General features: G+C 42.0%; 2 protein-coding genes across 2 annotated transcripts; both read right to left on the bottom strand.

Moving 5' to 3' along the window:
- Positions 1-6611: 6611 nt before the first annotated feature.
- LOC115155502 (trace amine-associated receptor 13c-like) lies at positions 6612-10940 on the bottom strand. The gene has a single exon (XM_029702163.1). The coding sequence runs from the start codon at positions 7564-7566 to the stop codon at positions 6613-6615; it is 954 nt and encodes a 317-aa protein (XP_029558023.1). The 5' UTR covers positions 7567-10940; the 3' UTR covers position 6612.
- Positions 10941-15369: 4429 nt separating this feature from the next.
- On the bottom strand, positions 15370-19852 carry LOC115155501 (trace amine-associated receptor 13c-like). Its single transcript, XM_029702162.1, has one exon. It carries the CDS (start codon positions 19219-19221, stop codon positions 18268-18270), a length of 954 nt encoding a protein of 317 aa, XP_029558022.1. The 5' UTR covers positions 19222-19852; the 3' UTR covers positions 15370-18267.
- Between the last annotated feature and the right edge of the window lie 4066 nt (positions 19853-23918).

Genomic DNA, 23918 nt, shown 5'->3' with positions numbered 1-23918 from the left:
ATACTTACCCTCTGCTCTCTGCGCCTGACTCCAACCACCACTCCTAGGAATCCCTGACACCATTGAACATGCCATACAAATAAAGGCATTTTAATTAATTATAAAGAGTGCCTTGGTCTTCCTTTCTTTTTGATGACTGTTCCAAAGTCATAAATCAATCAAATTATGACAATTTATGACATTTTATAATTTTTTAAAGACTTTTATGGCCAAATGTCAGATCACTGTCCCTTGGCCTCTAAATATCACAGGGAAAACATACAGTTGAAGTCAGAAGTTTACATACGCAAAATACATTTAAACTCAGTTTTTAACAATTCCTGACATTTAATCCTAGTAAAAATTCTGTTTTAGGTCAGTTAGGATCACCACTTTATTTTAAGTGTGTGAAATTTCAGAATAATAGTAGAGAGAATGATTTATTTCAGCTTTTATTTCTTTCATCACATTCACAGTGGGTCAGAAGTTTACATAAACTCAATTAGTTTTTGGTAGCATTGCCTTTAAATTGTTTAACTTGGGTCAAATGTTTTGGGGAGCCTTCCACAAGCTTTCCACAATAAGTTGAGTGAATTTTGGCCCATTCCTCCTGACAGAGCTGGTGTAACTGAGTCAGGTTTGTAGGCCTCCTTGCTCGCACATGCTTTTTCAGTTGTGCCCACACATTTTCCATAGAATTTAGGTCAGGGCTTTGTGATGGCCACTCCATTGACTTTCTTGACTTTCTTGTCCTTAAGCCATTTTGCCATTACTTTGGAAGTATGCTTGGGGTCATTGTCCATTTGGAAGACCCATTTGCGACCAAGATTTAAATTCCTGACTGATGTCTTGAGATGTTGCTTCATTATATCCACATAATTTTCCTACCCCATGATGCCATCTATTTTGTGAAGTGCACCAGACCCTCCTGCAGCAAAGCACCCCCACAACATGATGCTGCCACCCCCGTGCTTCACGGTTGGGATGGTGTTCTTCAGATTGCAAGCCTCCCCCTTTTTCCTCCAAAAATAACGATGGTCATTATAGCCAAACAGTTCTATTTTTGTTTCATCAGACCAGAGGACATTTTTTTTCCTGAAGTCTTGGCTGATTTCTTTTGATTTTCCCATGATGTCAAGCAAAGAGGCACTGAGTTTGAAGGTAGGCCTTGAAATACATCCACAGGTACACCTCCAATTAACTCAAATGATGTAAATTAGTCTATCAGAAGCTTCTAAAGCCATGGAATTTTCCAAGCTATTTAAAGGCACAGTCAACTTAGTGTATGTAAACTTCTGACCCACTGGAATTGTGAGACAGTGAATTATAAGTGAAATAATCTGTCTGTCAATAATTGTTAGAAAATGTACTTGTGTCATGCATAAAGTAGATGTCCTAACCGACTTGCCGAAACTATAGTTTGTTAACAAGAAATTTGTGGAGTGGTTGAAAAACTAGTTTTAATGACTCCAACCTTATTGTATGTAAGCTTCCGACTTCAACTGTACATATATCCTTGTGATCAGCGTGGATAGACCTTTACTGCACAGAATACAATTTGTTACTAGCACAAAGGTCAAGGTCAAATTGACTTCAGATCACTGTTCCTCAGTGTCTGAGCATCATAGGGACATCATTATATCAATGTGATCAGCATGGTTGCACCATTCTTGTGCATGAAGCAGCTTGTTTCAAGGACAAAGCGTTCAATAGTTACATAGACCAAGGTCACCAGAACATCACGGATGTCACTATTTTAGCCCTTCCCTTATGTTCCAGTTCAATCCCTTCAAATTGACCCAGAGCACAAGGGAAGGGCTAAATACCTCTGTACTGGGACACTGGTTTATCATGAGGTGGACCCCTGGTCCTCCAATAGATTATTGAGAGGTAAGGCAATCATTTAGAACATGGGATAAGTCACCTATAATACCCCACAAAGCACCGGAACGATTTTAACTGTGTTAATGGTATCCCATTAATTTTCTGCTTTCACCTTACCAGGGTCCTGTGTGAACCCCTGGGTGCCCACCACATGGCCAAGGTAAGTGACCTGCCTCTAGAACAGGTGACACTTTAGGGGTTGTAGAATCAATCCATGGCTCCAGAGGCGCTCAAATACTTCCTCCAAGTGGGTCAGCTGGGTTTGCTGAAGGTTTCTCTCAAGATCTTTTTTGCATCCTCTGACATGTTTTCTAGAGCATATTATATTGTATTAACAAGATATTTTAATGTTAATATAAAGTGGATGGCCATATAAAACATATCTTCATGAGTGAGCCATGAACAGTACCTAGTAATGCCTTATACTGTTAGAAAAATCCGATTTTTTACTTATCTATGCTTCGTATGCACTTTTGCACAAGTTTGCACTGCTATAGTAAATAGGATGACAAATAGTACATTGTAGATTTCAGTTTCAAATGATGCTATGAACAACCTATTCATGAAAAATAGTGATTGAGTTTTTCTGTTGATAATCTACATATACTCACAATTAGTAAGGTTTACAACATTTCAGCTGCCTTAATACTGTAATCATTTTTTATGTAGTTAGTGGTCAGGGAAAATCGTGATTTTCTGGTGCACTCCTCTCATTCATTGATGTCTCTATCCACCTGTGAATGTATTATTTAATAATTAATTAGTACCATATGCCTTGATAAAAAGGCCATAGTGCCCTATAAGCTCATTACAAAGCTCACGGTGAAAGAAGGCAACATTACCTCTTCAACACTGATTCTCAACACAGGGGCCCCACAAGGTTGGGTCCTTAGTCCCCTCCTGTATTTCCTGTATACCCACAACTGTGTGACCTCCGACTCCATCATCAAGTTCGCTGACGACACAACAGCAGTAGCCCTGATTACCAACACTGATGAGACAACCTACAGGGAGGAGGTAGGCACTCTGACGGCGTGGTGCCAGATGAACAACCTCTCCCTCAATGTTAACAAAACAAAGGACCTGATTGTGGAATACAGGAGGAACCAGGCTGGACACGTCCCCATCCTCATCAACAGGGCTGCTGTGGAAATGGTCAATAACTTTAAATTCCTCTGCATATACATCTCGGAGAAGCTCACATGGTCTAACCACACAGACACCGTGAGGAAGAAGGCACAACAGCGACTCATCAACCTCAGGATACTTTAGAAATTAGGCCTGTCCCCGAGGGCCCTCACAGTGTTCTACAGGAGCACCATCGAGAGCAGAAGCTTCAGAGGGTGATACGTGCAGCCAAACGCACCATTGGGTGAACGTTGCCTGCCCTACAGGACACCTACAACACCAACTCCGCAGGGAGGCCAAGAAGCCCATGCCCTGTTCTCCCTGCTTCAAACACTCAGACGCAACACAGAAGCATCATGGCAAAAACTGGAAGACTGGCCAATAGTTTCTACCCTTAGAATATCAGGCTGCTGAATAGCCACCACTACTCAGCTACTGTACCTGCTCCTCCTCCCCCCTGCTACTCCCCCAATGGACATTTTCCCCCCACACCACCAACTGACTTTTACTCTGCCCCCACCCCAACGACATTCATCACTGTTGCAGTTGTTAATATGTTTATCCTATTTTTTTTTGTTTTTATTTAACTTGGTCCCCACACCCGTTCAATGGTCATGCCGCTCCCCCTATGGTCATTCCACCCCACAACATTAGCAGTTTTTACTCTGCCTCCACCCCAACGGACAATTTTTTATAATGCTATTTACATTTTTTTTTTACCATTTTCATTATTTTATTTCACTTAGTCCTGCATGTTCAAGCTCGGAGCCTGAGATTTTCACTGTACCCTGCAATCACATGTGTACATATGGCTATTAAACACAGAATCTAAATGAAAATGAAAGTCCCCTAAATTGGGGAATTAACATTTAAGAGGTTAATATGAGATAATTTCAGTATCACATATTAAAGTGATAATTATCATGTATTAATGTGATCATTATGTTGTATTAACTTGGTAATTATCTCATCAAAGATACAGGAATTCCTGCCAAAAGTTTCAGATACACATAAAATAAGAACTTCAATTGACAGCACAATTAGTGACAGTTTGAAAATGACTGGGGGGGGGGGGGGTTAGGAAGGCAACTTTCCTTATACACTTGCCTACTCCACAGTTACCACATGGGTTGCCACTGTCTGCTCTGGGCTCATTTTAATCACACTCTAACCTTTGATATGTGCCTCTCTGAAGGCCACAAAACAACATGTTTCATTGCACATGATGAGGCTTTTTTATCAGAGTTATTGACTTCACAATAAGCCAGATTCAAGTAACTTCCATGACAGCTTTGTGTTGCTGAAACATGAAGCAGCAACCACGGCACAATCAATCGGGAGGTGGACTATTCATAGAGCTGAAAATTAGGCTAATTTGAATATCTCTCGTCAGGGCAACCTGGCCAACTTCCACCACGGAGAGTGCCCATTGACGCTGAGCAAGAGACTGAACGGCACCAACCACGCCATCCTGCAGACCATTTTTTAAACTGGGGCCTCAGGACTGTTAGGGTTAACTCGAAGGGTGTGGGTGGTTGGTGGAGTAAATTGAAGGAAAGTTTGACATGTTTTGTGCATATTTTTTCATCAATCAAAATAAGACCAACATATTCAGGGAGTCTCCTGTAATGAAGTCTGGTATTATTCAGACAGATGGTCTCTTCTCAGTTTGGCAGACACACTTTTCACCTAACATAGAACGTTCAGATAGAAATTGACTTTATTGAACAGACATTATTCTCTTTCATAATGAATGAGTCTAGTTATCCCTCTCAGTCACAGATTGTGAATTATACTGCCATCCTATGGCCACTGCACATACTGAAAACAATCTCTGCCCACTGGGCTCAGATATCAATTCAATGTCTACTCCATGTTGGTTAAAAAGAAACAAAGCTGATTCAACCAGTGTTGGCCCAGCAGGTGTAAAACTCTGCAGTAAAACTGTTTGTAGAATGTCACCTTTTATTTGAAGGTATATTCATACAGATCTGTTTTACCGTTTAGAAATGAAAAAACCTCATGTGTCTCGTCCCCCCATTTGAAGAAGTCATAAGTATATTGACACCTTCACTTGTATTGTATTAAAGGTATTAACCCTTTAAACGTAATGTTCAGTTAAATTATGTATTTAGATATTGGTTCCCTTTCCCTGTAATCAGTCTATGAACTGCTCTAATGAGTGACTGCAATTCACACTTTGGTTTTTGTAGTCACTGCCAACAAACAAGAATGCTGTCACTTTCAGACAAAACACGTTACTACTTCAGAACACTACCACAACAGTGTGACTGTTTTGGAATAAAATGTTCAATATATTTCCTTTAACATCCTCTGTGTTGTGTGCTTATTGTTTAACCATTGATATGTTCTAGGTCATTTTGAGACCTGAAGGAGCATCAGGTACTGCTGGAATATCTACCAATAGCATGTCAATCTTATTGTGATAAATTACACTGATCTCCAAAAACATTTATAAAGTATTAAGAATGTATGAATAGTCCTCACTTTAGATTAGGGACTGCAAAACTACTTTACTAATGATCAATAAATGGTTTATAAACATATTTATTAAACATCTGATGAATTATCTTATAAAACGTTGTTTATAAAAGTGTGAATAACTAGCTTGCTAAAACAAATGTGGGAGTAATGATAAACAAATTATGAATAAACTATTCACTTATCCATTATGAATTATTTAGTGTGTTTCCCAATCTCTATATTAATTCAGAGTAAACAGCATCTGAGAGCTGCTCTGGTGTGACCCCTGACCTGGCAGCAGTGATGTAGTGACAGTAGTGGTAGTGACAGTAGTGGTAGTGTTCATAACCAGTATGTTGAGGTTGAACTGTCTGCTACAGTCTCCTGCACTGTTGAGTTGAATCATTAAAGCATATAGTAGTTATTTATAAATGTGAGAATACAAAGCTGATTAACATTTAACAAATGTGGGTGTAATCATAAATGGTGACCATACTGTAAATGCCTTACTTATGGTTAATTACTGAACATTATAAAGTGTTAAACATAATTGCATATTCTTGCATTTTACCCTCAACTACTTACATAGACTTGTACGTTATCTGATATCATGCATATTGTACATTTACATTTTACTCCATTGTTGAAGGCATTGTGTACCAACTGAGCCACTAGAGGGTGATGTTAAACATACATAATGACTCATGACGTTCTCAAAATGTACTTTTAGAATACTTACCTACTATTTATCATGAAATAACATGGAACAACAACAGACTTTGGTATTTGGAATATACAACCCAAAATGACTACAATGTATTTTATTAAACAAGATTATCCCTTCTTATGCATTCTCCAAGTCATTCCAAACCAATCCAGACAAATCATTCTGTATCAACACCACACGTATCTACCGTATGATGACAACACTGAGATAAGTCATGTCACTGTATTGTTACATGAAAGAAGCAATTGCAAAAATTGTATTACAAAACTATATCAAACACGTTTGTCAAACGTAGGAATAAAAACATATGAACTATTTATGCCTTAAGTTAAGCTAGGCCGACATTGTAAATAACAATTTGTTCTAAACTGACTTGCCTAGTTAAATAAAGGATTAAAAAAAAATACAATTTAAAAGTTCAGAGTTAAAATATGTTTAGCTGTCACTTTGAACCATGGATAAAAGAAAGCATAAATTATTGGATTGATAAAAGAATTAACAAGTGGTAGAAAGCCGATGATCATAATTGAAAATAAACTTTCAATTAAAAAATACAAAAAGAAAGAAAATAAAAATGGAATCCAACAAATTAAATAGTTGAAAACAACAATAGCCAGAGTTTTTGCTGCTTTTCTCTCAGACTTATTTGCCTGTACAGTTTTAACACCAGACACACTGACAGCCTCTTTTGAAAATACCTTTCTGGCCTGTGATCTGGCCACCACAAAGATTTTCATATAAAGTGTTATAATAATAGAGCACGGGACAACCATTGTAATTACAAGGTCAATGATATTAACCCAGGATATTCCTTCAACAATAAAACATTCATTCAAACACCTACTGGGTACCTGTACATTTGCAAAGTTTTTTATAATAGCAGCACGGTATATGATACAACAACACCAGGTAATGGATATACAACACATAATTCTTGTTATTGTTATTTTAGAGTGGTACAATAAGGGATCACACACAGCAACATAGCGGTCAATAGATATCAAGACCAAATTGCCCAGAGATAAAGAAGTACATAAAAAAGCGATGTAGAATTGAAACACACAGAAATATTCCCCAAACCCCCAGCATGATTCCATTAATGCTACAGTCGCTACTGGTATCACAATCAGTCCCACCAGGAGATCTGACACAGCCAGAGAGAGGATGAGCAGGTTGGTTGGAGTGTGGAGCTGCTTGAAGTGAGAGATGGAGATGATCACCAGTATGTTCAAAAATACTGTAACTGCTGAAAACAATGAGAAGAAGATGTACAGTGTTATGTAGATAGATGTCGATAGCAAAGCCTTTCTGCAAGAAGAGTTTCTGTCTTGAAAACAATATTGAACATCTTCATGTTTCTCCATTTGTAATAAAGGGTAAAAATGCTGTGGTCCTCCTGCTACTGCTTGGTCCTGTGTGTGACCCTGTCAGGTCAGCCTTCTGACAAACTCTGAGCATAACCTCTCTATTTATCACTGAGTGACTGACAAACACTCCCCTCCCAGGAGTTTCCACACACACACGCACGTGAGCACACAAATGAACAAACGGTTGGATAAACAAAGCATGATGTAATCTTTTTTTATATATATTTTTTATTTAACCTTTCTTTAACTATGACAGGATTGGAGGTTGCTGTGCCCCAACCTCAGGAGACATGATGGCACGCCACATGTCAGTGTGTTGGAAAGTTGACAGTAGGGAAGTTATGAAATGACATGTTTATGCTGACCTACCAAGGCAAAACGCAGTAACTATGATTTTGATCTGATGTAATGGCCAGGTATATTATCTGATAAATGTGGTATTTTGTTTCCTTGCTCTGCACGGGCCGCGGCTTTTGTGGAGCGATGGGTAATGATACTTCGTACGAGGCAGTTGCTGATGTGTGCAGAGGGTCCCTGGTTCGAGCCTAGGTAGGGGCGACGAGAGGGACAGAAGCAATACTGTTACATATGCACTATAGCACATGCAGTCAAAATGGAGTCGCATTCCATATGAACATTCCATAGACTTAAAAAAAATGATGAACCATACTTCTTCAAGTTAAGGGAGACTTTGTCTCAGTTACATCATGGGGACAAATACTATTTGTCAGACATCAGAACAACTCCACTGTATTCTGACCCAATCACCCCTTGATGATGGTTTTAGCACTATTTCGGTTGTTGTTGACAGATTCTCAGAATTTTATCCTTCTCTCTGGTCTACCTACCGCTCTCCAGGTCGCTGAGGCACTATTCCAGCATGTCTTCCGGCAGTATGGCCTTCCGGAGGACATTGTTTCTGACCGTGGTCCCCAATTAAAAGTCTATGGACAGATGTGACCAAGGCCGCTGAGGCACAGGAAGTAGTTTCCCTGTTGGAGCGTGCCGGGGATATTTGGATTGAGTACATTTGGAACATGAGTTGACATAGTGGATAAAGTCCCAAAACACAGTGCCAACAATATGGGAGGACAGATTAATGGGCTGAAGGACACACACAGGACCCACCACCGACGAGGAACCAAAGGGTGAGGAAAAGCAGGTCCTCCGGCATCCTAGTCCCCAGGTGGTGATTCTCATTTTCAACCAAGAGATGGTGGGGTTATGAAGTTGGAGCCACGGGAGGCCGAGGATCACTTTGTGTGCGGGTGCAGTGATGGTGAGGAAGGGAAGGCTTTCCTGGTGCATGGGACCCACGGTGAAGGTGAGGGGTGCTGTGATGTGCGTAACTGTGCCGGATCCCAATGGTTGCGGTTGGGACGCCCCGGACACCACTGAAGTTGGTGCCCCTCCTGGCCGCAATAGGGACAGAGCCCCTGCTGTCTTCAGTGACGCCGCTCTGCCATGGAGAGGTGTGTGGCCACTACCTCCATGGGTTCCGGCTCTGCCTCAGGACAGCCGAAAGAGAGGGGAGAGTGGCGAGGTGGACACCGGCGCTCCCGAAGAAGGTTATCCAGACAGATGGCCATCGCGATGAGAGAGTCCAAGGATATGTTGTCATCCCGACATGCCAACTCCGTCTGGACCTCTTCGTGCAGTCCACTGCGGAATAGAGTGCAGACCGCCAGCTCATTCCATCTGCTGGAGGCTGCCACAGTCCGAAAGGTGAGGGCTTAATCCGCAGTGACCTGGGCACCCTGCTGGAGTTAGAAAAGTCTCTCACCTCCCCCTATGCCCTCTGGAGGATGGTCGAAGACCACCCTGAACAGAACCATGAACCTCTCATAGGAACCCAACTCCTCCTCTCCTCTCTCCCAGACAGCTGTAGCCTGTTCCAACGACCGTCCGGTCGGGAAAGCAGGGAAATGACCGTGGCAACCTTGGAACTCTCGTTGGTGGGGGCTCCTGTCTGATAGGCGAAATAGAGGGAGCACTGGAGTAGGAAGCCACAGCATTTCGATGGAGTGCCGTCATACTTCTCCAGAAGGGACAGTCGGGCATCGCTGACCTGGGCGGATGGCTGGGCAGGCTGGGGGACTGGCTCACTGTGACGACCCGTGGTAGGAGGCCCTCCGTCAAAGGTATGGAGAACCTCGCTGGTGGTGTCGAGGCGGTGGAGAACGCAGAGGATTTCATTCATGGCTGTTCCCAGTAGAGCCAGCTGGTGGTGTCGAGGCAGTGGAGAACGCGGAGGACCTCCTTCATGGCCGTACCCAGTATAGCCCGCTGGTTGTGTCAAGGCGGTGGAGAACGCGGAGGACTTCCTTCATGGCCGTACACCGAGCCAGCTGGTGGTGTCGAGATCGGTGGAGAATGCGGAGGACCTCCTTCATGGCCGTACCCAGTAGAGCCAGCTGTTGGTGGAGTAGATGACCCTGTTCCTCGACCGTCTGGAAGATGCTGTTGTCTTCTGTTGCTTCCATATTTTCTGAGGCAGTGTTCTGCAAGGTATACGCTTGGAGTCAGGAAGCAGGCGCAGAATGTAAGTTTAATGATGAGAAAAAGAAAATAAACAAAACAGGAGAAGCGTACTGAACGTGAACAAAACCAACACTGCCTGATGACTGAGGCTACTGAAAGCCACATATATATAACGGGAGAGTAATCAGGGTGGTGATGAAGTCCAGGTGTACGTCATGATGGTTGCCAGGTGTGCGCAATGTGGGTTGCCAGGACCGGTGGTTAGTAGACCAGCGACACCGTGAGCAAAGGGAGCAGGAGTAGGCGTGACAATGGTAAAAGAATAAGTACACAACACAGGATGTTTAAGTAAATATATCTAACATTTAATTCACAAATACTGTTGTTTGGAAGTGTTGTATTGCAAATGTTACCAGGCCTTTAAAGGTAGTAATCCTTTAACTTTAATGTTCAGCAAGTTATGCTGCAAATAAATGTGAATGTCAGCATTTTCAGACGAAAAATATTACTTTACTCAGAATAGAGTGTGTATGAAGTTACACATCACACTACTACAACAGTGGCTGTTTTGGAATAAAATATTCAATATATTTATTTTAATATCCTCTGTGTTGTGTGATTATTGTTTAACCTTTGATATACTCTATGTCATTTTTAAACCTTAAAGGGCAGCTGAATAAAAAAACAACTTGTCTGGTTGAAAAAGGCCGATGCTGCATCGATATTAGTCAGAAACATTGATTCTAGTGTGGAAATGTTGTACAAAGTGTAAATAGCATAATTTTGGTCATATATTCCAAAACAGAGATTTGTGAGATTTAAGTAAGCTGTTATGTTCCTAGAACACTTGAAAATGCTCGCTCAAAATTCAGATATTCCTGTTATGGAGCTCTATAGGAGAAAGCCCTACCTCCAGCCGTTTGCTTAGAAATTCTAGGGACAATTAGGAGGCCTGCGTCTTGTGACCGTAGCGTACGTGTAGGTATGTACGGCAGGACCAAATCGGAAAGATAGGTAGGAGCAAGCCCATGTAATGCTTTGTAGGTTAGCAGTAAAACCTTGAAATCAGCCCTTGCATTAACAGGAAGCCAGTGTAGGGAGGCTAGCACTGGAGTAATATGGTCAAGTTTTTTGGTTCTAGTCAGGATTCTAGCAGCCGTATTTAGCACTAACTGAAGTTTGTTTAGTGCTTTATCCGGGTAGCCGGAAAGTAGAGCATTGCAGTAGTCCAGCCTAGAAGTAACAAAAGCATGGATTAATTTTTCTGCGTCATTTTTGGACAGAAAGTTTCTGATTTTTGCAATGTTACGTAGATGGAAAAAAGCTGTCCTTGAAACAGTCTTGATATGTTCTTCAAAAGAGAGATCAGGGTCCAGAGTAACGCCGAGGTTCTTCACAGTTTTATTTGAGACGACTGTACAACCATCCAGATTAATTGTCAGATTCAACAGAAGATCTCTTTGTTTCTTGGGACCTAGAACAAGCATCTCTGTTTTGTCCGAGTTTAAAAGTAGAAAGTTTGCAGCCATCCACTTCCTTATGTCTGAAACACAGGCTTCTAGCGAGGGCAATTTTGGGGCTTCACCATGTTTCATTGAAATGTACAGCTGTGTGTCGTCCGCATAGCAGTGAAATTTAACATTATGTTTTCGAATGACATCCCCAAGAGGTAAAATATATAGTGAAAACAATAGTGGTCCTAAAACGGAACCTTGAGGAACACCGAAATTTACAATTGATTTGTCAGAGGACAAACCATTCACAGAGACAAACTGATATCTTTCCGACAGATAAGATCTAAACCAGGCCAGAACTTGTCCATGTAGACCAATTTGGGTTTCCAATCTCTCCAAAAGAATGTGGTGATCGATGGTATCAAAAGCGGCACTAAGATCTAGGAGCACGAGGACAGATGCAGAGCCTCGGTCTGACGTCATTAGAAGGTCATTTACCACCTTCACAAGTGCAGTCTCAGTGCTATGATGGGGTCTAAAACCAGACTGAAGCGTTTCGTATACATTGTTTGTCTTCAGGAAGGCAGTGAGTTGCTGTGCAACAGCTTTTTCTAAAATGTTTGAGAGGAATGGAAGATTCGATATAGGCCGATAGTTTTTTATAATTTCTGGGTCAAGATTCGGCTTTTTCAAGAGAGGCTTTATTACTGCCACTTTTAGTGAGCTTGGTACACATCCGGTGGATAGAGAGCCGTTTATTATGTTCAACATAGGAGGGCCAAGCACAGGAAGCAGCTCTTTCAGTAGTTTAGTTGGAATAGGGTCCAGTATGCAGCTTGAGGGTTTGGAGGCCATGATTATTTTCATCATTGTGTCAAGAGATATAGTGCTAAAACACTTTAGTATCTCCCTTGATCCTAGGTCCTGGCAGAGTTGTTCAGACTCAGGACAATGGAGCTTTGGAGGAATACCCAGATTTAAAGAGGAGTCCGTAATATGCTTTCTAATGATCATGATCTTTTCCTCAAAGAAGTTCATAAATTTATTACTGCTGAAGTGAAAGCCATCCTCCATTTGCGAATGCTGCTTTTTAGTTAGCTTTGCGACAGTATCAAAAAGAAATTTCGGATTGTTCTTATTTTCCACAATTAAGTTGGAAAAATAGGATGATCGAGCAGCAGTGAGGGCTCTTCGATACTGCACGGTACTGTCTTTCCAAGCTAGTCGGAAGACTTCCAGTTTGGTGTGGCGCCATTTCCGTTCCAATTTTCTGGAAGCTTGCTTCAGAGCTCGTGTATTTTCTGTATACCAGGGAGCTAGTTTCTTATGACAGATGTTTTTAATTTTTAGGGGTGCAACTGCATCTAGGGTATTGCGCAAGGTTAAATTGAGTTCCTCGGTTAGGTGGTTAACTGATTTTTGTCCTCTGACGTCCTTGGGTAGGCAGAGGGAGTCTGGAAGGGCATCAAGGAATCTTTGGGTTGTCTGAGAATTTATAGCACGACTTTTAATCCTTCTTGGTTGGGGTCTGAGCAGATTATTTGTTGCAATTGTAAACGCAATAAAATGGTGGTCCGATAATCCAGGATTATGAGGAAAAACATTAAGATCCACAACATTTATTCCATGGGACAAAACTAGGTCCAGAGTATGACTGTGGCAGTGAGTAGGTCCAGAGACATGTTGGACAAAACCCACTGAGTCGATGATGGCTCCGAAAGCATTTTGGAGTGGGTCTGTGGACTTTTCCATGTGAATGTTAAAGTCACCAAAAATTAGAATATTATCTGCTATGACTAAAGATCCGATAGGAATTCAGGGAACTCAGTGAGGAACACTGCATATGGCCCAGGAGGCCTGTAAACAGTAGCTATAAAAAGTGAGTGAGTAGGCTGCATAGATTTCATGACTAGAAGCTCAAAAGACGAAAACGTCATTTTTTTTTTTTGTAAATTGAAATTTGCTATCGTAGATGTTAGCAACACCTCCGCCTTTGCCGGATGCACGGGGGGTATGGTCACTAGTGTAACCAGGGGGTGAGGCCTCATTTAACACAGTAAATTCATCAGGCTTAAGCCATGTTTCAGTCAGGCCAATCACATCAAGATTATGATCAGTGATTAGTTCATTGACTATAACTGCCTTGGAAGTGAGGGATCTAACATTAAGTCACCCAATTTTGAGATGTGAAGTATCACAATCTCTTTCAATAATGGCAGGAATGGAGGAGGTCTTTATACTAGTGAGATTACTAAAGCGAACACCGCCATTTTTAATTTTGCCCAACCTAGATCGAGGCACAGACACGGTCTCAATGGGGAAAGCTGAGCTGACTACGCTGACTGTGCTAGTGGCAGACTCCACTAAGCTGGCAGGCTGGCTAACAGCCTGCTGCCTGGCCTGCACCCTATTTCATTGTGGAGCTAGAGTTAGAGCCCTGTCTATGTTCGTAGATAAGATGAGAGCACCCCTCCAGCTAGGATGGAGTCCGTCACTCCTCAACAGGCCAGGCTTGGTCCTGTTTGTGGGTGAGTCCCAGAAAGAGGGCCAGTTATCTACAAATTCTATCTTTTGGGAGGGGCAGAACACAGTTTTCAACCAGCGATTGAGTTGTGAGACTCTGCTGTAGAGCTCATCACTCCCCCTAACTGGGAGGGGGCCAGAGACAATTACTCGATGCCGACACATCTTTCTAGCTGATTTACACGCTGAAGCTATGTTGCGCTTGGTGACCTCTGACTGTTTCATCCTAACATCGTTGGTGCCGACGTGGATAACAATATCTCTATACTCTCTACACTCGTCAGTTTTAGCTTTAGCCAGCACCGTCTTTAGATTAGCCTTAACGTCGGTAGCCCTGCCCCCTGGTAAACAGTGTATGATCGCTGGATGATTCGTTTTAAGTCTAATACTGCGGGTAATTGAGTCGCCAATGACTAGGGTTTTCAATTTGTCAGAGCTAATGGTGGGAGCCTTCGGCGTCTCAGACCCCGTAACGGGAGGAGTAGAGACCTGAGAAGGCTCAGCCTCTGACTCCGACTCGCTTAATGGGGAGGACCGGTTGAAAGTTTCTGTCGGCTAAATAAGCGACACCGGTTGAGCATTCCTACAGCGTTTCCCTCCAGAAGCCATGAGAAAGTTGTCCGGCTGCGGGGACCGTGCGAGGGGGTTTATACTAACGTTACTATCTGTACTTGCTGGTGGCACAGACGCTGTTTCATCCTTTCCTACACTGAAATTGCCCTTGCCTAGCGATTGCGTCTGAAGCTGGGCTTGCAGCACAGCTATCCTTGCCGTAAGGCGATCGTTCTCCTGTATATTATAAGTACAACGACTGCAATTAGAAGGCATCATGTTAATGTTACTTAGCTTCGGCTGTTTGAAGTCCTGACGATCCATGTCCAGATAAAACCTCCGGGGTATGAAAGTTGAATGAAAAAAGTTGAGTGAGGGTAAAAAGTACAAATATACGGTAATGAAAAAGTAAAAACCGTCAGGTAGCAAAGTAAGATCGGCAACAAAAACGCACAGCAGCGTAAACAAGTCTGCAAGTTGTGACCGAATACAAATGTAAAGCATGTCAAAAAACCATTTCACTTAGTCCTGCATGTTCAAACTCGGAGCCTGAGATTTTCACTGTACCCTGCAATCACATGTGTACATATGGCTATTAAACACAGAATCTAAATGTCACGGTTGTCGTCGGTGAAGGAGGACCAAAACGCAGCAGGCATGCGGTTGTTCATTTTGAACATTTATTAAATCAAAAAGAACACTCCAAAACAAGAAAACAAAACTAACAACGAATTACAGACAGTCTGGCAAGGCACAAGGCTAAACTCAGAACAATCTTTAATTTTTTACATTTTTTTATTACCATTTTCCTTATTTTATTTCACTTAGTCCTGCATGTTCAAGCTCGGAACCTGAGATTTTCACTGTACCCTGCAATCACATGTGTACATATGGCTATTAAACACAGAATCAAAATGAAAGTCCCCTAAATTGGGGAATTAACATTTAAGAGGTTAATATGAGATAATTTCAGTATCACATATTAAAGTGATAATTATCATGTATTAATGTGATCATTATGTTGTACTAACTTGGTAATTATCTCATCAAAGATACAGGAATTCCTGCCAAAAGTTTCAGATACACATAAAATAAGAACTTCAATTGACAGCACAATTAGTGACAGTGAAAATGACTGGGGGGGGGGTTAGGAAGGCCTTATACACTTGCCTACTCCACAGTAACCACATGGGTTGCCACTGTCTGCTCTGGGCTCATTTTAATCACACTCGAACCTTTGATATGTGCCTCTCTGAAGGCCACAAAAAAACATGTTTCATTGCACATGATGAGGCTTTTTTATCAGCGTTATTGACTTCACAATAAGCCAGATTCAAGTAACTTCCATGACAGCTTTGTGTTGCTGAAACTTGAAGCATCAGCCACGACACAATCAATCGGGAGGTGGACTATACATAGAGCTGAAAATTAGGCTAATTCGAATAATCCCTCCGCAGGGCTACCTGGCCAACTTCCTCCACGGAGAGTGCCCATTGACGCTGAGCGAGAGACTGAACGGCACCAACCACGCCATCCTGCAGACCATTTTTTAAACTGGGGCCTCATGACTGTTAGGGTTAACTCGAAGGGTGTGGGTGGTTGGTGGAGTAAATTGAAGGAAAGTTTGACATGTTTTGTGCATATTTTTTCATCAATCAAAATAAGACCAACATATTCAGGGAGTCTCCTGTAATGAAGTCTGGTATTATTCAGACAGATGGTCTCTTCTCAGTTTGGCACAGACACACTTTTCACCTAACATAGAACGTTCAGATAGAAATTGACTTTATAGAACAGACATACTTCTCTTTCATAATGAATGAGTCTAGTTATCCCTCTCAGTCACAGATTGTGAATTATACTGCCATCCTATGGCCACTGCACATACTGAAAACAATCACTGCCCACTGGGCTCAGATATCAATTCAATGTCTACTCCATGTTGGTTAAAAAGAAACAAAGCTGATTCAACCAGTGTTGGCCCAGCAGGTGTAAAACTCTGCAGTAAAACTGTTTGTAGAATGTCACCTTTTATTTGAAGGTATATTCATACAGATCTGTTTTACCGTTTAGAAATGAAAAAACCTCATGTGTCTCGTCCCCCCATTTGAAGAAGTCATAAGTATTTGGACACCTTCACTTGTAGTGAATTAAAGGTATTAACCCTTTAAACGTAATGTTCAGTTAAATAATGTATTTAGATATTGGTTCCCTTTCCCTGTAATCAGTCTATGAAAAGCTCTAATGAGTGACTGCAATTCACACTTTGGTATTTGTAGTCACTGCCAGCAAACAAGAATGTTATCATTTTAGACAAAACACGTTACTTCCTTCAGCACACTACCACAACAGAGTGACTGTTTTGGAATAAAATGTTCAATATATTTCCTTTAACATCCTCTGTGTTGTGTGCTTATTGTTTAACCATTGATATGTTCTAGGTCATTTTGAGACCTGAAGGAGCATCAGGTACTGCTGGAATATCTACCAATAACATGTCCATCTTATAGTGATAAATTACACTGGTCTCTAAAAACATTTATAAAGTATTAAGAATGTATGAATAGTCCTCACTTTAGATTAGGGACTGCAAAACTACTTTACTAATGATCAGTAAATGGTTTATAAAGATATTTATTAAACATCTGATGAATTATCTTATAAAACGTTGTTTATAAAAGTGTGAATAACTAGCTTGCTAAAACAAATGTGGGAGTAATGATAAACAAATTATGAATAAACTATTTACTTATCCATTATGAATTATTTAGTGTGTTTCCCAATCTCTATATTAATTCAGAGTAAACAGCATCTGAGAGCTGCTCTGGTGTGACCCCTGACCTGGCAGCAGTGATGTAGTGACAGTAGTGGTAGTGACAGTAGTGGTAGTGTTCATAACCAGTATGTTGAGGTTGAACTGTCTGCTACAGTCTCCTGCACTGTTGAGTTGAATCATTAAAGCATATAGTAGTTATTTATAAATGTGAGAATACAAAGCTGATTAACATTTAACAAATGTGGGTGTAATCATAAATGGTGACCATACTGTAAATGCCTTACTTATGGTTAATTACTGAACATTATAAAGTGTTAAACATAATTGCATATTCTTGCATTTTACCCTCAACTACTTACATAGACTTGTACGTTATCTGATATCATGCATATTGTACATTTACATTTTACTCCATTGTTGAAGGCATTGTGTACCAACTGAGCCACTAGAGGGTGATGTTAAACATACATAATGACTCATGACGTTCTCAAAATGTACTTTTAGAATACTTACCTACTATTTATCATGAAATAACATGGAACAACAACAGACTTTGGTATTTGGAATATACAACCCAAAATGACTACAATTAATTTTATAAAATACGTTTATACCTTCTTATGCCTTCTCCAAGTCATTCCAATCCAATCCAGACAAATCATTGGGTATCAACACCACACGTATCTACCGTATGATGACAACACTGAGATAAGTCATGTCACTGTATTGTTACATGAAAGAAGCAATTGCAACAATTGTATTACAAAACTATATCAAACACGTTTGTCAAACGTAGGAATAAAAACATATGAACTATTTATGCCTTAAGTTAAGCTAGGCCGACATTGTAAATAAGAATTTGTTCTAAACTGACTTGCCTAGTTAAATAAAGGATTATAAAAAAAATACAATTTAAAAGTTCAGAGTTAAAATATGTTTAGCTGTCACTTTGAACCATGGGTAAAAGAAAGCATAAATTATTGGATTGATAAAAGAATTAACAAGTGGTAGAAAGCCGATGATCATAACTGAAAATAAACTGTCAATTAAAAAATACAAAAAGAAAGAAAATAAAAATGGAATCCAACAAATGAAATAGTTGAAAACAACAATAGCCAGAGTTTTTGCTGCTTTTGTCTCAGACTTATTTGCCTGTACAGTTTTAACACCAGACACACTGACAGCCTCTTTTGAAAATACCTTTCTGGCCTGTGATCTGGCCACCACAAAGATTTTCATATAAAGTGTTATAATAATAGAGCACGGGACAACCATTGTAATTACAAGGTCGGTGATATTACCCCAGGATATTCCTTCAACAATAAAACATTCATTCAAACACCTACTGGGTACCTGCACATTTACAAAGTTTTTTATAATAGCAGCACGGTATATGATACAACAACACCAGGTAATGGATATACAACACATAATTCTTGTTATTGTTATTTTAGAGTGGTACAATAAGGGATCACACACAGCAACATAGCGATCAATAGATATCAAGACCAAATTACCCAGAGATAAAGAAGTACATAAGAAAGTAATGTAGATCTGAAACACACAGAAATATTCCCCAAAACCCCAGCATGATTCCATTACTGCTACAGTCGCTACTGGTATCACAATCAGTCCCACCAGGAGATCTGACACAGCCAGAGAGAGGATGAGCAGGTTGGTTGGAGTGTGGAGCTGCTTGAAGTGAGAGATGGAGATGATCACCAGTATGTTCAAAAATACTGTTACTGCTGAAATCAATGAGAAGAAGATGTACAGTGTCATGTAGATAGATGTCGATAGCAAAGTCTTTCTGCAAGAAGAATTTCCGTCTTGAAAACAGTATTGAACATCTTCATGTTTCTCCATTTGTAATAAAAGGTAAAAATGCTGTGGTCCTCCTGCTACTGCTTGGTCCTGTGTGTGACCCTGTCAGGTCAGCCTTTTGACAAACTCTGAGCATAACCTCTCTATTTATCACTGAGTGACTGACAAACACTCCCCTCCCAGGAGTCTCCACACACACACGCACGTGAGCACACAAATGAACAAATGGTTGGATAAACAAAGCATGATGTAATCTTTTTTATATATATTTTTTATTTAACCTTTCTTTAACTATGACAGGATTGGAGGTTGCTGTGCCCCTCTAGCCTGCCCTTCAGCCTTACTGATAGTTATACATGAGAGAAAATGTACATTTTCATAACTGAGCATTTTAATTGGGATATTAAAATATGGGTGAAGTTTTGGGCACTCAAAGGCTATTTTACATGGGAAATAGGATAACTGTGCAGACTAACTGGTTTGGGTGATGTCAGAGCTCAGTTTGGACCATAATCCACAACCTCAGGAGACATGACGGCACGCCACATGTCAGTGTGTTGGAAAGTTGACAGTAGGGAAGTTATGAAATGACATGTTTATGCTGACCTACCAAGGCAAAACGCAGTAACTATGATTTTGATCTGATGTAATGGCCAGGTATATTATCTGATAAATGTGGTATTTTCTTTCCTTGCTCTGCACGGGCTGTGGCTTTTGTGGAGCGATGGGTAACGATACTTCGTACGAGGCAGTTGCTGATGTGTGCAGAGGGTCCCTGGTTCGAGCCTAGGTAGGGGCGACGAGAGGGACAGAAGCAATACTGTTACATATGCACTATAGCACATGCAGTCAAAATGGAGTCGCATTCCATATGAACATTCCATAGACTTAAAAAAAATGATGAACCACACTTCTTCAAGTTGAGGGAGACTTTGTCTCAGTTACATCATGGGGACAAATACTATTTGTCAGACATCAGAACAACCCCACTGTATTCTGACCCAATCACCCCTTGATGATGGTTTTAGCACTATTTCGGTTGTTGTTGACAGATTCTCAGAATTTTATCCTTCTCTCTGGTCTACCTACCGCTCTCCAGGTCACTGAGGCACTATTCCAGCATGTCTTCCGGCAGTATGGCCTTCCGGAGGACATTGTTTCTGACCGTGGTCCCCAATTAAAAGTCTATGGACAGATGTGACCAAGGCCGCTGAGGCACAGGAAGTAGTTTCCCTGTTGGAGCGTGCCGGGGATATTTGGATTGAGTACATATGGAACATGAGTTGACATAGTGGATAAAGTCCCAAAACACAGTGCCAACAATATGGGAGGACAGATTAATGGGCTGAAGGACACACACAGGACCCACCACCGACGAGGAACCAAAGGGTGAGGAAAAGCAGGTCCTCCGGCATCCTAGTCCCCAGGTGGTGATTCTCATTTTCAACCAAGAGATGGTGGGGTTATGAAGTTGGAGCCACGGGAGGCCGAGGATCACTTTGTGTGCGGGTGCAGTGATGGTGAGGAAGGGAAGGCTTTCCTGGTGCATGGGACCCACGGTGAAGGTGAGGGGTGCTGTGATGTGCGTAACTGTGCCGGATCCCAATGGTTGCGGTTGGGACGCCCCGGACACCACTGAAGTTGGTGCCCCTCCTGGCCGCAATAGGGACAGAGCCCCTGCTGTCTTCAGTGACGCCGCTCTGCCATGGAGAGGTGTGTGGCCACTACCTCCATGGGTTCCGGCTCTGCCTCAGGACAGCCAAAAGAGAGGGGAGAGTGGCGAGGTGGACACCTGCGCTCCCGAAGAAGGTTATCCAGACAGATGGCCATCGCGATGAGAGAGTCCAAGGATATGTTGTCATCCCGACATGCCAACTCCGTCTGGACCTCTTCGTGCAGTCCACTGCGGAATAGAGTGCAGAGCGCCAGCTCATTCCATCCGCTGGAGGCTGACACAGTCCGAAAGGTGAGGGCTTAATCCGCAGTGACCTGGGCACCCTGCTGGAGTTAGAAAAGTCTCTCACCTCCCCCTATGCCCTCTGGAGGATGGTCGAAGACCACCCTGAACAGAACCATGAACCTCTCATAGGAACCCAACTCCTCCTCTCCTCTCTCCCAGACAGCTGTAGCCTGTTCCAACGACCGTCCGGTCGGGAAAGCAGGGAAATGACCGTGGCAACCTTGGAACTCTCGTTGGTGGGGGCTCCTGTCTGATAGGCGAAATAGAGGGAGCACTGGAGTAGGAAGCCACAGCATTTCGATGGAGTGCCGTCATACTTCTCCAGAAGGGACAGTCGGGCATCGCTGACCTGGGCGGATGGCTGGGCAGGCTGGGGGACTGGCTCACTGTGACGACCCGTGGTAGGAGGCCCTCCGTCAAAGGTATGGAGAACCTCGCTGGTGGTGTCGAGGCGGTGGGGAACGCAGAGGATTTCATTCATGGCTGTTCCCAGTAGAGCCAGCTGGTGGTGTCGAGGCGGTGGAGAACACGGAGGACCTCCATCATGGCCGTACCCCCAGAGCCAGCTGGTGGTGTCGAGGCAGTGGAGAACGCGGAGGACCTCCTTCATGGCCGTACCCAGTATAGCCCGCTGGTTGTGTCAAGGCGGTGGAGAACGCGGAGGACTTCCTTCATGGCCGTACCCCGAGCCAGCTGGTGGTGTCGAGATCGGTGGAGAATGCGGAGGACCTCCTTCATGGCCGTACCCAGTAGAGCCAGCTGTTGGTGGAGTAGATGACCCTGTTCCTCGACCGTCTGGAAGATGCTGTTGTCTTCTGTTGCTTCCATATTTTCTGAGGCAGTGTTCTGCAAGGTATACGCTTGGAGTCAGGAAGCAGGCGCAGAATGTAAGTTTAATGATGACAAAAAGAAGATAAACAAAACAGGAGAAGCGTACTGAACGTGAACAAAACCAACACTGCCTGGTGACTGAGGCTACTGAAAGCCACATATATATAACGGGAGAGTAATCAGGGTGGTGATGAAGTCCAGGTGTACGTCATGATGGTTGCCAGGTGTGCGCAATGTGGGTTGCCAGGACCGGTGGTTAGTAGACCAGCGACACCGTGAGCAAAGGGAGCAGGAGTAGGCGTGACAATGGTAAAAGAATAAGTACACAACACAGGATGTTTAAGTAAATATATCTAACATTTAATTCACAAATACTGTTGTTTGGAAGTGTTGTATTGCAAATGTTACCAGGCCTTTAAAGGTAGTAATACTTTAACTTTAATGTTCAGCAAGTTATGCTGCAAATAAATGCGAATGTCAGCATTTTCAGACAAAAAAGATTACTTTACTCAGAATAGAGTGTGTATGAAGTTACACATCACACTACTACAACAGTGGCTGTTTTGGAATAAAATATTCAATATATTTATTTTAATATCCTCTGTGTTGTGTGATTATTGTTTAACCTTTGATATACTCTATGTCATTTTTAAACCTTAAAGGGCAGCTGAATAAAAAAACAACTTGTCTGGTTGAAAAAGGCCGATGCTGCATCGATATTAGTCAGAAACATTGATTCTAGTGTGGAAATGTTGTACAAAGTGTAAATAGCATAATTTTGGTCATATATTCCAAAACAGAGATTTGTGAGATTTAAGTAAGCTGTTATGTTCCTAGAACACTTGAAAATGCTCGCTCAAAATTCAGATATTCGTGTTATGGAGCTCTATAGGAGAAAGCCCTACCTCCAGCCGTTTGCTTAGAAATTCTAGCGACAATTAGGAGGCCTGCGTCTTGTGACCGTAGCGTACGTGTAGGTATGTACGGCAGTACCAAATCGGAAAGATAGGTAGGAGCAAGCCCATGTAATGCTTTGTAGGTTAGCAGTAAAACCTTGAAATCAGCCCTTGCATTAACAGGAAGCCAGTGTAGGGAGGCTAGCACTGGAGTAATATGGTCAAGTTTTTTGGTTCTAGTCAGGATTCTAGCAGCCGTATTTAGCACTAACTGAAGTTTGTTTAGTGCTTTATCCGGGTAGCCGGAAAGTAGAGCATTGCAGTAGTCCAGCCTAGAAGTAACAAAAGCATGGATTAATTTTTCTGCGTCATTTTTGGACAGAAAGTTTCTGATTTTTGCAATGTTACGTAGATGGAAAAAAGCTGTCCTTGAAACAGTCTTGATATGTTCTTCAAAAGAGAGATCAGGGTCCAGAGTAACACAGAGGTCCTTCACAGTTTTATTTGAGACGACTGTACAACCATCCAGATTAATTGTCAGATTCAACAGAAGATCTCTTTGTTTCTTGGGACCTAGAACAAGCATCTCTGTTTTGTCCGAGTTTAAAAGTAGAAAGTTTGCAGCCATCCACTTCCTTATGTCTGAAACACAGGCTTCTAGCGAGGGCAATTTTGGGGCTTCACCATGTTTCATTGAAATGTACAGCTGTGTGTCGTCCGCATAGCAGTGAAATTTAACATTATGTTTTCGAATGACATCCCCAAGAGGTAAAATATATAGTGAAAACAATACGGAACCTTGAGGAACACCGAAATGTACAATTGATTTGTCAGAGGACAAACCATTCACAGAGACAAACTGATATCTTTCCGACAGATAAGATCTAAACCAGGCCAGAACTTGTCCATGTAGACCAATTTGGGTTTCCAATCTCTCCAAAAGAATGTGGTGATCGATGGTATCAAAAGCGGCACTAAGATCTAGGAGCACGAGGACAGATGCAGAGCCTCGGTCTGACGTCATTAGAAGGTCATTTACCACCTTCACAAGT

Source organism: Salmo trutta, chromosome 20, assembly GCF_901001165.1.
Source record: "Salmo trutta chromosome 20, fSalTru1.1, whole genome shotgun sequence".
Classification (NCBI taxonomy): domain Eukaryota; kingdom Metazoa; phylum Chordata; class Actinopteri; order Salmoniformes; family Salmonidae; genus Salmo; species Salmo trutta.
The sequence above is the reverse complement of the archived record's forward strand: the minus strand, read 5'-3'. Positions and strand labels throughout refer to the sequence as shown.